The 15,646-nt window shown below is 35.6% G+C and overlaps 1 protein-coding gene across 3 annotated transcripts in view; it reads right to left on the reverse strand.

Moving 5' to 3' along the window:
• The window catches only part of FNIP1 (folliculin interacting protein 1), a 104,062-nt gene that overhangs the window by 29,670 nt on the left and 58,746 nt on the right, over window positions 1-15,646 (reverse strand). Inside the window, exons 6-10 of one of the 3 annotated variants that reach the window (XM_011362265.2) lie at window positions 14,164-14,255; window positions 7,101-7,184; window positions 5,873-5,944; window positions 3,211-3,346; window positions 1,007-1,208 (exon numbers count right to left, since the gene is read on the reverse strand). In XM_011362265.2, coding sequence (XP_011360567.1) covers window positions 1,007-1,208; window positions 3,211-3,346; window positions 5,873-5,944; window positions 7,101-7,184; window positions 14,164-14,255 — 586 coding nt within the window. The remainder of the gene's footprint in view (window positions 1-1,006; window positions 1,209-3,210; window positions 3,347-5,872; window positions 5,945-7,100; window positions 7,185-14,163; window positions 14,256-15,646) is intronic. The other 2 variants (XM_011362267.2, XM_011362266.2) reach the window with 2 other exon arrangements.

Genomic DNA, 15,646 nt, shown 5'->3' on the forward strand with positions numbered 1-15,646 from the left:
AGTTTTCCCAATCAAGTACTGGCAAGTCAATCCTGCTTACTGCTCAAATGAAAATTCATGAGTCAACCTGTATTGTTCTCTTTCTCTTACACAGCCCAAATCAGTACATCAGCTAATTTCATTAGCTATTTTCAAAACATATCCAGAATCCCACCACTTCTCACCAATTCCACCACAAAATTGGTTTGAATGTCCATCATCTCTCACCTAGATTATCACAACAGCCTCCTAACTGGTCCCACAATATCCACCTTTGCTCCTGGAAATCTATTCGCCACCAGCATTAAGAGTGATTCTCATAAATAATGTCATTCATACACTCAAACCCTCCAAAGTTTTTCCATCTTTCTTAAGAGTACATGCCAATACTCTTACAATGGTATCTTACAAAGGCCCTGCACGATCTTGTCTTACTTCTAATCCAACTACTTTGGCTTTCTTACTGTTGCTCAAATATCAGGCTTATTCCTGACACAGGACCTTTGACCCTGCCTATAACATTCTTCTCTCAGGTAGTTGTAGCTCACTTCCTTCATATCTCTGGACAATATGTCATTTTATCAGGAGGCTTCCACACTAGCCTGTAAAAATTAGCAATCCTTCTATCCATCATTCCTTATCAATCTTTCCCTGTTTTATTTTTCTCCACAGCCCTTATTCCCACCTTGCAGCTTTATGTATTCATTTATTTGTTGTCCCATGAGGTCAGAAGTGTTGTTTTTTTCACATCTTATCTTTAGTTGCTAGAATAATGCCTGCTACACTATGGGCCTTCGAATATTTATTTATTGAATGAATAGATGCATGACCTTAGATCTTTTATTAGGCAGCAAGCTCTTTAAAAAGAGCCGAAGTCTATTTTGCAACCCCCAGAGCACTCTGCAGGGTGCACGCACTGTGCCTGTTAAGTTTTCCGCCAAATGAATAAACATGATGGTAAAACAGGGGAATACAATTCAAAGGAAAATAAAGGAGGTAAACAAGCCAACAACATGACTACGCTTACCTGTTCTATTGCACTCTTTAATTTGTTCATGTGGCTTTCAAAGAGAGGAAAGTGTGAAAAAAAGAATTCATTAAATTTATTATTTTCATCTTCATCTTTGGATAATGAAAAGATTACCCCGATAGCAATCTTCTTTTTCCTCACAATTCCTGGGTTAGGGCCACAGCTTTCATCTGACAGATTAAAGCTTTCTTCTATAGACCTTAAAAACAAATGTAAAAAATTTTAAAAACATATAACAATGATTAAATACACAATTCAATCTCCTTGTTAATGAAATGTAGGCAAGCTAAAGGTCTTCTGCTGTCTTATCGAGTAAATCTAAAAATTCACATCAATTGTGTATCTCTTTGAGAAATCTACTGGCTATTCCTTCATGATCCCATTTTTATAAGAAATTTTAAGAGTCAGACTGAGAACATTTTGAAAAAAAAAAATAATTTCAATACATAACCAACCTAAATATGCTTGAAATTTAAGGTACAATCTCTTCACTGTTTTAGAATCTACTTGTTTCTTCTTTTGATTGCAGTGGTAAAATCAAAGATGAAGGAATAAAGGGAATGAGTAAAGGAGAACTTTTATTAGATAATAAAATTAGTTATACTTTACACAGACTAAAAAAAGATCTTTCAATAATGAATTAACTTGCCAAAACAGAAACAGGAAAAACTAAAATATCAAAACATGCAGTACATGGATCAAAGTCCTAACACAGGAGTTAAAACTATAAAACTCTTAGAAGAAAACATAGGATTAAAGCTTCATGACATTGGATTTGGTAATGATTCCTTGGATATCACACCAAGCATGAGCAACAGAAGAAAAAAGTGATAAATTGGACTGCATAAAAATTAAAAACAGTTGTTCATGAAAGGATACTATCAACGGAACAAAAGGCAACCCATGGAATGGGAGAAAATATTTGCAAAGCATTTTTCTGATAAGGCAGGAGTCCGTCAACTCCTGGGCCACACACTGGTACTAGTCTGAGGCCTGTTAGGAACCAGGCTGCACAGCAGGAGGTGAGTGGTGGGCAAGCGAGTGAAGCGTCATCTGTAGTTGCAGTTGCTCCCCAGCGCTACCATCACCACCTCAACTCCACCTCAGATCATCGGGCATTAGATTCTCATAGGAGCACCCGTCCCTGGTACCAAAAAGAGACCACTGCGATAAGGGATTGATATCCAGAATATATAAATAACTCCTACAAACTCAACAACAAAAAAACAAACAACCTGATTTAAAAATAGACAAAGCACTTGAATAGACATTTCTCCGAAGATGATACACACATGGCCAATAAGCACATGAAAACATGCGCAACATCACTAGTCATTAGGGAAATGCAAATCAAAACCACATTGAGTGATATCACTTCACACCTATTAGAATGGCTATCATCAAAAAACCCCAGAAAATAACAATTGACAACATGTGGAGAAATTAGAACTCTTATGCATTTCTGGAACATAATATGGTGCAGCCACTTTGGAAAACAGGACAGAGATTCCTCAAAAACTTAAAACACAGAATTACCGTATGATCCAGCAATTCCACTTCTACCCAAAAGAAATGAAAGCAGAGATTTTAACTAGTATTTGTATACCCATGTTCATCCCAGCACTATTCAGAACAGACAAAAAGTAGAAACCCAAATGTCCATCAACAGGCAAATGAATAAAAAACTGTGGTATATATATACATGGATCATTATTCAGCCATAAAAATATGAAATACTGATTCATGCTACATGGATGAATACTTAAGACATGCTAAATGAAATAACCAGAAATAAAAGGATAAATACTGTATGATCTGCTTATATGAGATATCTAGAGTAGTCAAATTCATAGAGACTAAAAATAGAATGCCAGGGGCTAAGGTAAGAAAGGAATGGGGAGTTATTGTTTAATGGGTACAGAGTTTCAGTTTAGGGAGATACGTAAGTTCTGGACCGGAATGGTTGCACAATATGAAGGTACTTAATGCTGCTGAACTGTATACCTAACAATGGTTAAAATAGTAAATTTTACATTATGCATGATTTGCCACAATAAAAAATGCAATATATTTTAAATGTTTAAGTTCCAGATTTAAAATACACAAAATGCAAGTCCAGACTCTAAAAAAAAAAAAAAATCATATAAAATTATGTTTAAGGAACTATGCATTCTTGTTGTAAATTGTAGGTTTCAACGTACCATCTAGGAAATACCCCATTCTCCAAACTTGTTGTTTGGCTGCGTCGCCAACGTCGTTGGTAGCTGCTAGCACAGCTTCGGGTAAGTGAGGAGTTTGGGGAGGGAAATGGTGTAATAAGCAAGCTGCTGAGAGATGCTGTCAAGTCAGAATAAGAACAAATATAATGTATAAGTCGATCATAACTAAGTATAAAAACTTTTTTTTTAACAAATTTAAGAAAGGTTACTCAAATTTTTTAAAAAATAACACTGTTGGAATGAGGTCCCAGAGGAGAAAAATTATATAGTAACAGTGTGTTAGTAAGAGATTCTAAGACAAAATCCCCTTTTGACATCTTACCCCCACCTCTGAAGAAAACGCTACTTTGAAACAAAGCATTATCCTTTGGGCCGTGAGACTGTCCCTTAGCTTATCTAACCCCTTAGTTCTTAAAGAAAATACGATGCAATTCAATTTTAATGCAGCAGTTAGATTTTAAAAACAAAAGCTAAATTTGAAAATAAGTATCTAGATGTCATTTAAAGATACCATTTAAAAGTCCTTATGGTTTGCTTGTGCACAGATGATCAAGCCTCCAAATTCTCAGCCACTTTAAATAATAACCATATATCTACCTATTAAACCCTCAAAAAGGGAAAATCCTATAAACTGCTCCCTGGAGCATTCTAAGGGGTGACAGACACATTCCAACAGGGTTCACGCTAATTATAACTGCTGTGTTCCCTAACGGGATTATTTCTTTCCTGAAACCCTTCTCTGTAATCCAAAAACTCTGTTCTTTGCTAGGGTGTCAAAAGCTACAGCCTTTTATTTTCCCTTGGGCTAGGAATCCTCTCCTTCCCTGCACTGGACATTAGGGCTTGCTTTTGTTTGGCAATATTTTAGAGTCCCATCTTCATGATTATACACTGAAAATTTGTCAATTATTATCATCATCTATAAAAAGGTACATGCCACATGCTATATCATTTTGGACACCAGGACTGAAAACTAAGAGACCGACATCATAATGATCTGTTCATGTGAATTCTCTCTGACAAATTCAGTGATAAAGGGGAGAGCTTTATGTACCATGCAAACATCTGGACCACCAATGAATTAGTTCTAAACTACTTTCTTGAAAACACCACATTTCATCAATGACTATTTTAAAACTTTGTGGTCTGAGATAAGACTGGGTATGTATAACTAATCTGGGTATGGTTTCAGTGAAAAAGCAAATGTTACTCTAAATCTGGAAAAGCTATGTTTTACTAAATTCTGACATTGAAAATAACCCTATTAGAAAAAAGAAGAAAATACACAATATGTGAATTTAATGGCTTAAAGACACCTTATAGAACAGTCTAGCCAGGCCCTTCAATTTATAGCTGAAGAAAATGAAGTATAGAGATATGAATTTATCATCTCCAAAATCCTGGATAAAATAATGAGAATTAAATTCCTGCCACATAAAACTAAATCTCTAGATTACACAGAATGTAAGGTAGTAAGAGAAATATACTCTAGATTAGTTCTGAAGAACAAAAATAACAATTAGAAAAACCCAGAAAAGAAAGATGGGAGATTATCTGAAAGATGTAGACTTTTTATATTAGAGCAGTAGTTCTCAACTCTAGTTGTCCATCAGAATCAGGTGTTGAGTTTTTCACGTTGTTTTGTTTCTCAAATGTGGATGTCCAAGACTTTCTCTAGGCTAAATCAGTGTCTTTATGAGTAGAGTTCAGGCATCCGAAGAAAATTTTTGAAACTTATTGTTATTCTAATGCAAACCTAGGGATTACGATATATGGCAAATTTGGATTTCCCATCTAATGTGACATATAATGTGACAACACACAAGGATAAACAGAGTGAATAAAGTTTCTCATACTTGACAATAATTGACACCTAAGATTACTCCTTTTTTCACTAACACTGAGCTCTGGGCCATGACAAACACTTTTCTTTTTAAATGAAATGTCCTTCTTCTATGCCTTTGCCTAGATAACACCTATATGTTTTCCCAGACATAACTCAAGTATTATCCCTCTGTAAAGCATTACTGACTCCCTGCCCCTTCCCCAGACTGCTGGGTGCCTTCTCTCTGAACCTCTTTGCACAGGTCTGTCACAGAACATATCACGCAATGAACTATGACAGATAATTTTCCAGACTCTTAGTAGATTCTGCTCCGTAAGGTAGAATCTGGGTTTTACTTTTTCTTTTTCTTTTATTCAATAAAAGTTTGTTAGGCAAATGTTGGGAAAGTTCATATTTGAAAGAAATATGTATAAGATTAGCTCAAAAAGCCTAAGTCTTTCTGGGCAAGAGACAACCTGACAATTTAAACTCTAGTTAGGAGCCAGCTGATGTAAGCAAATGTGTTTCTTCTACTATGCTATCTAAGCAATCTCTTGAGCAATGCTTTTTTGTCTTGTACTGGCTAAGCCTAAGCCACTGTGCATTCACCCAGGCCATGCTCCATCAGGCACATTTAATAGTAAACGTGAACATTTTTAAATTTAAAATCTTACTGTTTCTCTAATTCTCTTGTAATATCAATGCTAGAAAACTGTATACATAAAACTGAATGATAAAGTCAAAGATAAAAAAGAGAACCAATGTCAGCTAATAGTTATCTCATAAAAAAACTAGATTAATACATGAACCTGGCATTACCAGAGCGTGCGATGCCGCTGTCTCTATCCTCATTCAGCTCTCTTCCAGGCATGTCCATTGGGTTACTGTGGACTGTGAATCAAGACCAAACTATCAGTTATAAAATGTATTGCTATTCAGGTTGACATTGTTCCTTTTAAAATAGCAAACTAATTCATGCTCATCTCATTGCATTCCTTTATTTTTTTCAATAGCATGGCACAAACCCAACACCAAGAGCTATTATTCAGTTGAACAAGCTTTGAGATATGATGGTTTGACATATAATATGAAAATAATCTATAATAGCTAATGAAGCAAAGGTGACTAAAGTAAGTATTTTAGAAGCATATTCAAGGGAGATATTCATAATATATTAGTAAATGAAAAAAAGGTAAGCTACTGAACAGTAAGAATGATGATCGCTGGGGCTAAGTGATAGGTGTATCACAGTTCACTCTATCCTTCTGTCTACATTAATGTATGTTTTAAAATTCCCCATAATAAAAAAGTTTAAGAAAATTGTTTGAAATAGTACATTCCCAATTTTGTTTAAAAAAAAAGAGGTTATTTCTGGCTAACAGATGGCAGACATATTTTTTGCCTATTTTTCATATTTTCCAAATTTTCTATAATAAATATTGTTCATCTCTCTTATTTTTAAGGAAAATATTAATTAAAACAAGAAGTTGGATACAACTTCTTGAATACTGAAGCATGAACATACTTGATCACCAGTTTAATGATATAAACAAATACATATACCTTTAACAGAACAATTACAATGGTGCTTGTTCATCTAAATCTTAGCTCCAAGAGAAATCATTCTTATGGAATAGTGAAAATCAGACATTTTACAATAATAATAAGATAGTATATTTTCTACAATTGGTGAACTATGGTACAAGCTACTCAGCCATGGAAACAAGACAGTGTCATTAGAAATTCCAACTGGATTATAATAATACTCATACTAAAATTTGATTTGGCAGAGTTAAAATCATTATTACATAATGATACAAGAAATGGCAAACTGAAATTTCATGAAAATGTCAAGTCCACTGATAAAGTTCCTGGGAACTTCAAGAACATACTCAGTAGAAACGAATTAAGTCCTTGCACTTCCCAAGTGATGTTTTCTTAACTGCACCCTCCCAAGTGCATTTATTTACTCCCTTGTTTCCACAGCTGATCTACAGTTCCAGCTGCTGGCACACCGACTAGTCCACCCACACAGCACATGGCAAACCTGCAAAGAAAGAGGCACTCCTGATCAGGCGGAGCGGGCCCTGCTCAGAGAACGCCCGCCTGGGGCTGCAGAGCTGTGAAAGACCTACACGGCAAAAACGCAAAACACGTGTGAAAGGGGCTGTCAGAGAAGCCGCAGTGCGTCAGGAGTCAAAGGTGAGGTAGGCAGCACAAAAGCAGACCAACAGATATAGACAGCAACTTATAAATGAAATAGGAATAACTTAAGCAAGTTTCCCTCTTTTGAAACAAAATGGTTTCCCTCTGATCGTGGCTTATGTCAAACAATTTCATGACTATTTATTAATAAATTTGTATATAATAATAAAAATAATCTTCCACTGTACAAGGTTAAAATTATTTTAAGTGTTCAATCCTTTCTAATCTTATATTGTTTTTAAAGATCCAAAAAAGCACAGAATTTGACCTTTGCCTAATAAATTTATCTTTTAAAAACTCAGTTTTAAGATGACAGTATTCTCCTGCAACAGCAGTAAGGAGAAAACCACTTAATTGCTTGGCTGAGAAAAAATAACACAACACACAACAAAGAGCAAATATAGAAAAGGGATCTATTGACGAATAAGTATGAACATAGTTTTTTTCTAACGTAGTGATAAGTTACAATGTAATGGAAGAAACTAAACTTCCTAGACTAGGGATCAGCCATCAAGGAAGCACCCCACCAATGCAGCCTGTCAGGGTCAGACTCCTGGCTGTGGAAGAAAAGTGGCTACTGCACACTTGACCTAGAGAAGATAACAGAGTCTAAAAGACCTAAAAAGGGCAACATACCTGCTAGTTACTCTTTCTTAATCAAGATGGCCTAAAGAGCCACCTAGGAGGTTTACCTAGGACAGAATAGGGGGCTTTCTGTTTTAAAAAGTGAAAACATAATTTTCAAATTGTCAATAGACATTTTTCTATAACCAGAATTTTTATAATTATAGTGCATATGCAGCAATCCCTCCAAGTTTTATTGTTCAGTTCTCCCTTCAAGACTTATCTGTTCTGCCTTTTGAGCCACGCTTCTCTTGCTCAGGCCTGCTTCCACTTCTGGAAATGTACTTTCCCTTCTAATAAAGTTTTTCATTTCTACTGTAAAAACAACAACGACAACAAAAAACTTATCTGTTCTCTTCAAACTCCTCTCTTACCTCTTCCTTACTCTCCACGTGACTTTGTCCCGTACAGTCAAATACAGATGCATATGTGTATGTGTGCACATACACAGAATTCACCAGATGAGAACTCTCCTTTTCCTACCAGGCCATCTCCAAGCTTAATCAAATTCTCACCCATCCTCACCCTCCTTCCTGCATGAGCAGTAATAACAGGTAACATTCAATCCTTACTATGTGCTAGGGGCTTATTCAGTGAAAAATCTTGAGAGGTACCTCCCTCCCTTCCAAAGCTTATCCTTCTAAATCAGCTAAGACCTTCGAAAATCTGTTTGCCAAGTGTCACCTCTATCTCTAACCTCCTTAAAACCTCCTTTTCCATCAACATTTAAACTCAGTCAAAACTATTCTCCTTTCTCACCATATATCTAATTCTACAATTTAATAGTTCTTAAAATGTGGTCCCCAAAGACCCCAGGGGAGTCTCCACAACCCTTTCACAGCAGTTCTGTGAGGATCTTCCCTTTCCAACCACGTATCAGTGTGAGACTAGATTTTCTGTATACACTTCAATCAAAACATCACAAGAGACTGAATACAGAAGCAAATATGAGAATCTAGCTATCTTCTAGCAAGCCAAACATTTAGGAGATCTGCAAAAATATAAAACAATGCTATTCTTTAACTAAATTATGTTTGTCTTAGAAAATAGTTATTTAAAAACATGTTAATTATAGTTACATGAAACAGGTTATTAGTGCTATTTTTTAATTACTAAATAAATATTTTTAAATTTTCTGCTTTATTTTCTAATACAGGATATATCAATAAATGTAACCCATATAAACAAAAGTTCTTTGTGGCTCTCAATTTCTAAGTGTTTAAAGGGGTCCAAAGACCACAAAATTTGAGAATCACTGCTTAATATCTTGGAAAAAACACTTTCTGATCTCTCCTCAACTCTGGCTTTTATTCTCCTCACTGAAACTGCTCACATAGGCCACCAAAAGCCTGCTGCTTAATGCAATCCAGCATTATACTTTGAACTTTCCTCCTCAGTTTCCATAACATACAAGTTTTTTCCTCAGTATCCTTTTTGTGCTTTTCTTCCCCTACTCCTTTAAAGCCTGCATTCCCCTGGGTCCCATCCCATTCTCATTCTTTGCATTTCCTAGGTCATCCCATTAATTCTTATGTTTTCAATTATCATTTACATGGTAAAGATTTTCATATCCGTGGTAGATATAGCTAACTGCCTAACAAAGAACATAATATCAAGTCGTCTCGGGAACAGCTGCCAGCTAGGGACCATATTTCTCAAATCTCCTTACAGATAGGTAGAGTCACATGATTAGTTACCACCAATGGAATGTGAACAAAAGTAATGGATGTCACTTACAGGCTGTAGTGGTCATAAAGTGGGCATGTCTTCTCCACACTTAATCCCTCTCACTGGCTTGGGGCAACTGAGCACAACTGTGGGGTAAGTACACATGTTGAAGGAGGGAGAACTCCAAGGAAGGGAAGAGTCTGGACCTCTAAAACATGGTTTCAAGGAAAACTGCTTACCAATGAGGAATATCCTTTTGAACGTTACATGATTAAGAAAAAACCTCTATTGTTTTAAAATTATTACATGTTCATTAGTTTTTATGTTACAGCAACTACTACTACAATATATCTATCTACCTAACTAAACGTAACGGATAGCTTCACTTAACTATCCCACTGCTACTTCCAATCCAACATGCCTGAACCTAAAATCATCAATTCCCAATTTCTTCTGTTCCTCCCAGTGAATGGCACCAATATCCATGCAATTGCACAACAATTACACAACCGATAGCACAGTGCCACTTTTAATTCCTCCTTTTCCCCTCATCTCTTCTATCTAATTAACAACCCCTGTCCACTCTGTTTCCCTAAATGAATCTTCAACAACTCTCTAGGCTCACTGACACAATCTTACTTTAGGTCTCCATTATGTGTCACTTGGATTAGCAAAAGAGCCTTCTAATACAGGTCCTTCTTCAAGCCCACTGACTTACTTGAATCCATTCCCAGTGCAACTAAAATATTCTTTTGCTGAGATAAATCTGAAGTGATTATATTTCTACACAGGCATACCTCATTTTATTGCACTCCGCAGGTATTGTGCTTTTTACAAATTGAAGGTTTGTGGCAACCCTGCATCAAGCAATTCTATTGGCGCCATTTTTCCAACAGCATTTGCTCACTTCATGTCTCTGTGTCATATTTTGGTAATGGTCACAGTATTTCAAACTTTTTCATCATTATATGGTGATCAGTGATCAGCGATCTTTGATGTTACTGTGGTAATTGTTTTGAGACACCATGAACCATGCCCATATAACGACAAATAACCAACAGACGTTGCATGTGTTCTGCCTGCTCCACCAACCATCTCTCTCTATTCCAAGACACAACAATGTTGAAATTAGGCAAATTAGTAACCTATAATGACCTCTACGTGTTCAAATGAAAGAGTTGCATGTAAAGCTAGAAATGATTAAGCTTAGTGAGGAAGGTATGTTGAAAGCCAAAATAGGCCAAAACCTAGGCCCCTTGCCAGTTAGCCAAAATGTGAATGCAAAGGAAAAGTTCTTGAAGGCAATTAAAAGTGCTACTCCAGTGAACATAAGAATGATAAGAAAGCGAAACAGCCTTATTGCTGATATGGAGAAAATTTTAGGGTTCTGGATAGAAGATCAAATAGCTATAACATTCTCTTAAGCAACCGGCTACAACATTCTCTTCAGCAACCACCATCCTGATCAGTCAGCAGCCATCAACAATGAGGCAATACCCTCCAACCAGCAAAAAGGCTCAAATGATGGTTAGCATTTTTTAGCAACAAAGTAATTTTAAATTACAGGTATGTACATTCTTTTTTAGACATAATGCTATTCCACGTGTAACAGACTATACTACAGTATAAACGTAACTTTTATATGTACTGGGAAACCAAAATATTCACGTTACTTGCTGTATTGAGATATTTGCTTTATTGTGGTAGTCTGGAACTAAATCAGCAGTATCTCTGAGGTATGCCTGTATTCTGAAAACTCCTCTGCGTGGCCTTAAGAATGCACTGCAAAGATCTCTGGCTATAACAACTGTAATTGCCAAAGCACCCTGGCCACTGTATTCTGAAATCCACTGCCACCTTTGTGCAAGTTTACATGTCCCACTGGCTGCTCCTAGCCAGTAACTGAACATAGCAGATATAGTAAGTCAGGCCCATTTTGGCAAGAAGAGGGTCTCTTCTGACAACCAACTGTGACTCAGACTTGCCAATGTCCTTACCAAACCTTCCTTGGATTATATGGCAGGCTGCGCACTTCCACTCAGCCTTCGATTCCTCTCTTTTACTTGGGGTCAGACCTGCATCACAGTCAGGGCTCTTTTAACCCTTCCCAGACCCCTTCTCATTCTCTCTCTCACAGTCATAAAATCTTTGCATGTTTAATCTTGTCTAAGCACCTATTAAACAACAGGTGGAGGACCCGAACTAACACACCCTCTCCGGTACACAGAGCTCAAAGCCTAAGCCTAAATTCCTCAGTATGGCCCCCCATGCCCTTTGTGATTTGGCTCTTGTTAACATCTCTCTTTTGATTTCCTTTACTCCTATTTTGTGCTCCACCCACACGGATTTATTCACATTCCTTCAATGTTCTATGATCTCTTATCTATAGGTCTGTGCACACGCAATTGCTTTTTCCAAGAATATTTCTTTCCCCACCATCAGGGTAATCCTTTTTATGCCTCAGTTGTTCAAGGAAGCCTTCCTGACTCTCCAGGATTGAATTAGGTGATCTATCACACCATGTTCTATTAGTTCTATCGCACCATGCTCTTAGTTCTGGCCAAGAATTAACTACTATAATTATTACTTGTCTGACTCTCACTAACTAGAATTCCACTGAGGTAGGAACTGTGCCCAGTTCACCACTGTGTCTTCAGGGTCTAGCAGAGTGCTCCGCATATAACAGGTGCTTGATAAATATTTACAGACTAATTGCAAATTTAGAGAAAATAAGAAAGGGTACTCCAATATTCTTGATTCACAATAAGACTATGTAAGTAAAAGACATTCATTATTTAAAGTCTGTACTTTGTTAAATGGATTTCCTATTCCATATTAAAACAGGGAAGATGAGTATATTTGACATTTATAGTGTAATTTACTTTTCTAATAATAAATTTGTATTATTAAATAACTTTTAATAAGCTCCTTTAGCTTTGAAGTGTCAAATGATAAAAAAAAAAGATTCAGTTATTTCCTTGTCACATTTTTACTTTGTTAAAACCGATAGAATAATCAATCGAGATAAAAGCAGAATTTCTATTTTTCTACAAAACATACACAAGCCCGACACTGAAACTATAACTAGCTCAGATTGAGTACTTAATAAATGGCTGCTCATTTAAATGAACATGAATTATAAAAAATGATAGAAGGTTACACTGTTCAAGTTGGAAGAAAAAACTATTACCTACTAATACATAACTAATACATATTAAAATTAATTACAAATAAAAATTCTCACGCAACAGGGATTGAGAGAAATACTCATCCTATTCCAACTGCTGTCTACTCTCTGACACACTATAGTTCTTTATGCACTAGAAATATGGTCAGCAGAAATTCAGTTGAGCTTTCTAGGATAACACAAATGACCAGAAATTTTAGAAACAATACATGACTTTAAAATGTTGAACTTAAAAAGGAACCCTCATACACCGTTGTGGGACTGCAAATTTGTACAGTCACTATGGAAAACAGTATGGAGGTTCCTCAAAAAACTAAGAATTGATCTATCATATGATCCCTCTACTGGGTATTTACCCCAAAGACTTGAAAACCTATATCTGAAAAGACATTTGCACACCAATGTTCACAGAAGTATTATTCAAGGTGGCCAGGACATGGAAGCAACCAAAATGTCCTACAATAGATAACTGGATAAAGAAGCTGTGGTACATATATACAATGGAATATTACTCAGCCATAAAATACTGCCATTTGTGACAACATAGATGGAACTCGAGATAATCATGCTAAGCGAAATAAGCCTGACAGAAAAAGTTGAAAATCATATGCTATCACTTATATGTGGGATATAAATTTAAAAGCAACAAAGGAACAAGACAAACAAACAGAGACTCATGGACATGGACTATAGACTAGTGGTTATCAAAGGGTAGGGGGTAGGGGGAGGGGGGAGGTAAAGGGAATCAAATACGTGGTGACAGAAAGAAATCTAACTATGGGAGGTGAACATACAGTGTAAATATATATATGCCTTACTGTTAAAGTATACAGAAGAAACACTGAATTTCATTAACCAATGTCATCATAAAAAATAAATTTAAATAAATAAATAAAATAAAAATAAAATTTTGACCTTAAATAACAACAACAATCAACTAATCACATTACTAAATAAGTTGTTATTCTAATAAATCTTTTAAGGAACATCAAATTTGAACATCTGCTCATCTGAATTATTGGTCATAAAATAATCACTATTTTAAAATAACTTTTATTGTTACGAAAGAGAGAAGGGAAAAAATATAATACCAGTCTTCCTCACCTGAAATATTCAAGAGAGCTCAAAAGGGCTTTTTATATCAATAACAGGGCTTTTCAAAGTTGCGTTAAAGTTAAACACAAAACCAAATTAGATCTTAAGCAGTTCTCTTTTTTTCCAGATACAAAATAAATATTATTCTCAAATACATATGTTTTTCAAATAATACAAATGTTCTATACACTTGCAACTTAAATGCTTCTTCTACTTCTAGTATTTGAAACTCTTTGGTCTTATAAAAGGTCTACATTATTAAGAAAGAACTGCAAATCTTTGTTATACAGTTAAAACTTTTAAAACTTACAAAACCAAAGGAATCATTTACCTATATTTCCAAGTAGTCCATTAATAACTGTGTTACTATCAGCCTTTAATGTACTGTTGTCCTGATTGATGAATTCAAGACTGTCTTGCAGCCTACAGGAGAGAAGAAAAAAAATAAATTCCAAATTCATTTTATGCTCTTAATGGCAATTTTTTGTATATCCCAATGAAATTTTAAGTGCATAACAGTTTTTTAAGCTTTAAGTTTCCCTATTAGTTAATTAAAGTCAGGGGTTGGCAAACTATAAACTGAGGCTAAATCCAGCCTGCTGCCTGTTTTTGTAAATAAAGTTTTATTAGAACATAGCCACAGTTAGTCATTTATATATTGTACATGAATCCTTTAATGCTACAATTGCAGAGCTGAGAAACAACAACACATTGTCTGGACCACAAAACCAAAAATATTTACTATCTGGACCTTTACAGAAAAAGATTATAAACCCTGATTTAAATTATAAAGTTTCCCCTTCGTATCTTGGACCTAAAAATATTTTCTAAACTTCTTACAGAAAACAAGAAAGAAAAAAAGAAAAGAATCAACCCAATAGCCAAAAGATATATTTAGTCTACAAATAACAAATGGCCTGTATTACTTCTTTTAGCAAATTATTCAAAATAACAAAAACAAAATTATACCTTTAGTATAATGTTTCTTTCCTTGAGATTTTAAGAGCTATCAATTAGAACTAAGAAAAGATGAAGAAACTAAGAGGATTTGAGTTCAAATCAGTCATTTCAGTGTAGGACCTCTAGTTTTCTCTTTACAATTAAATTCTTAAATATTAGTACTTTAGACATCAATATTTTTAAACATCAATGATATCGTAAAAAATATGTCTTCTTTTCCTTCCTAAAAGTTAAAAAAGAGCTACGTGTATTATAACTAATAAAATCCCCCAGAAGTCTTTTTAGAGCATATACAACTAATAGAGGTTCTTGAGACTATTTCTAGTTCAGAGTAGCTCCTTGCCACCCCGTATTGCTTTTGACTTTGGATACCCCCATGGACTCCGGCTAGCCAGGTTTCTGATCTACAGGTGGCACCTGCAGAATCCTTCCCTCGGGTCCACTACCACTTCATCCTAGCCCCAGTCCTACATTTACTTGATTCTGGCATGTAGCCCATTACCCTGACATCAGGCCTGACCTTGTTTCAGCTTCACTATTATAATTTTGGCAATATCCCTGTGCCCTACCATATGGCTGACCTAGGCCACTCCTAATGGCAAGGTTAATTCTAAATATTAAGAGAATCTGAAAACTAAAGAACGCAACCTCCAGATGCTAACTGAGCATGGCACTGCAAAATGGAAAATCAGCATGTCAACATGGAAATACATTCAATGTTTTACTTCCAGATACAGCTTCTAGCAAATTAGAAAAAGAGAAACTATATTCCTGGTCTTAAACTACAAACAAGATCTAAGAATATGCTGCCTACTAGAGACTCACTTCAGCTTTAAAGACATACACAGGCGACA

Source organism: Pteropus vampyrus, unplaced genomic scaffold, assembly GCF_000151845.1.
Source record: "Pteropus vampyrus isolate Shadow unplaced genomic scaffold, Pvam_2.0 Scaffold74, whole genome shotgun sequence".
NCBI lineage: Eukaryota > Metazoa > Chordata > Mammalia > Chiroptera > Pteropodidae > Pteropus > Pteropus vampyrus.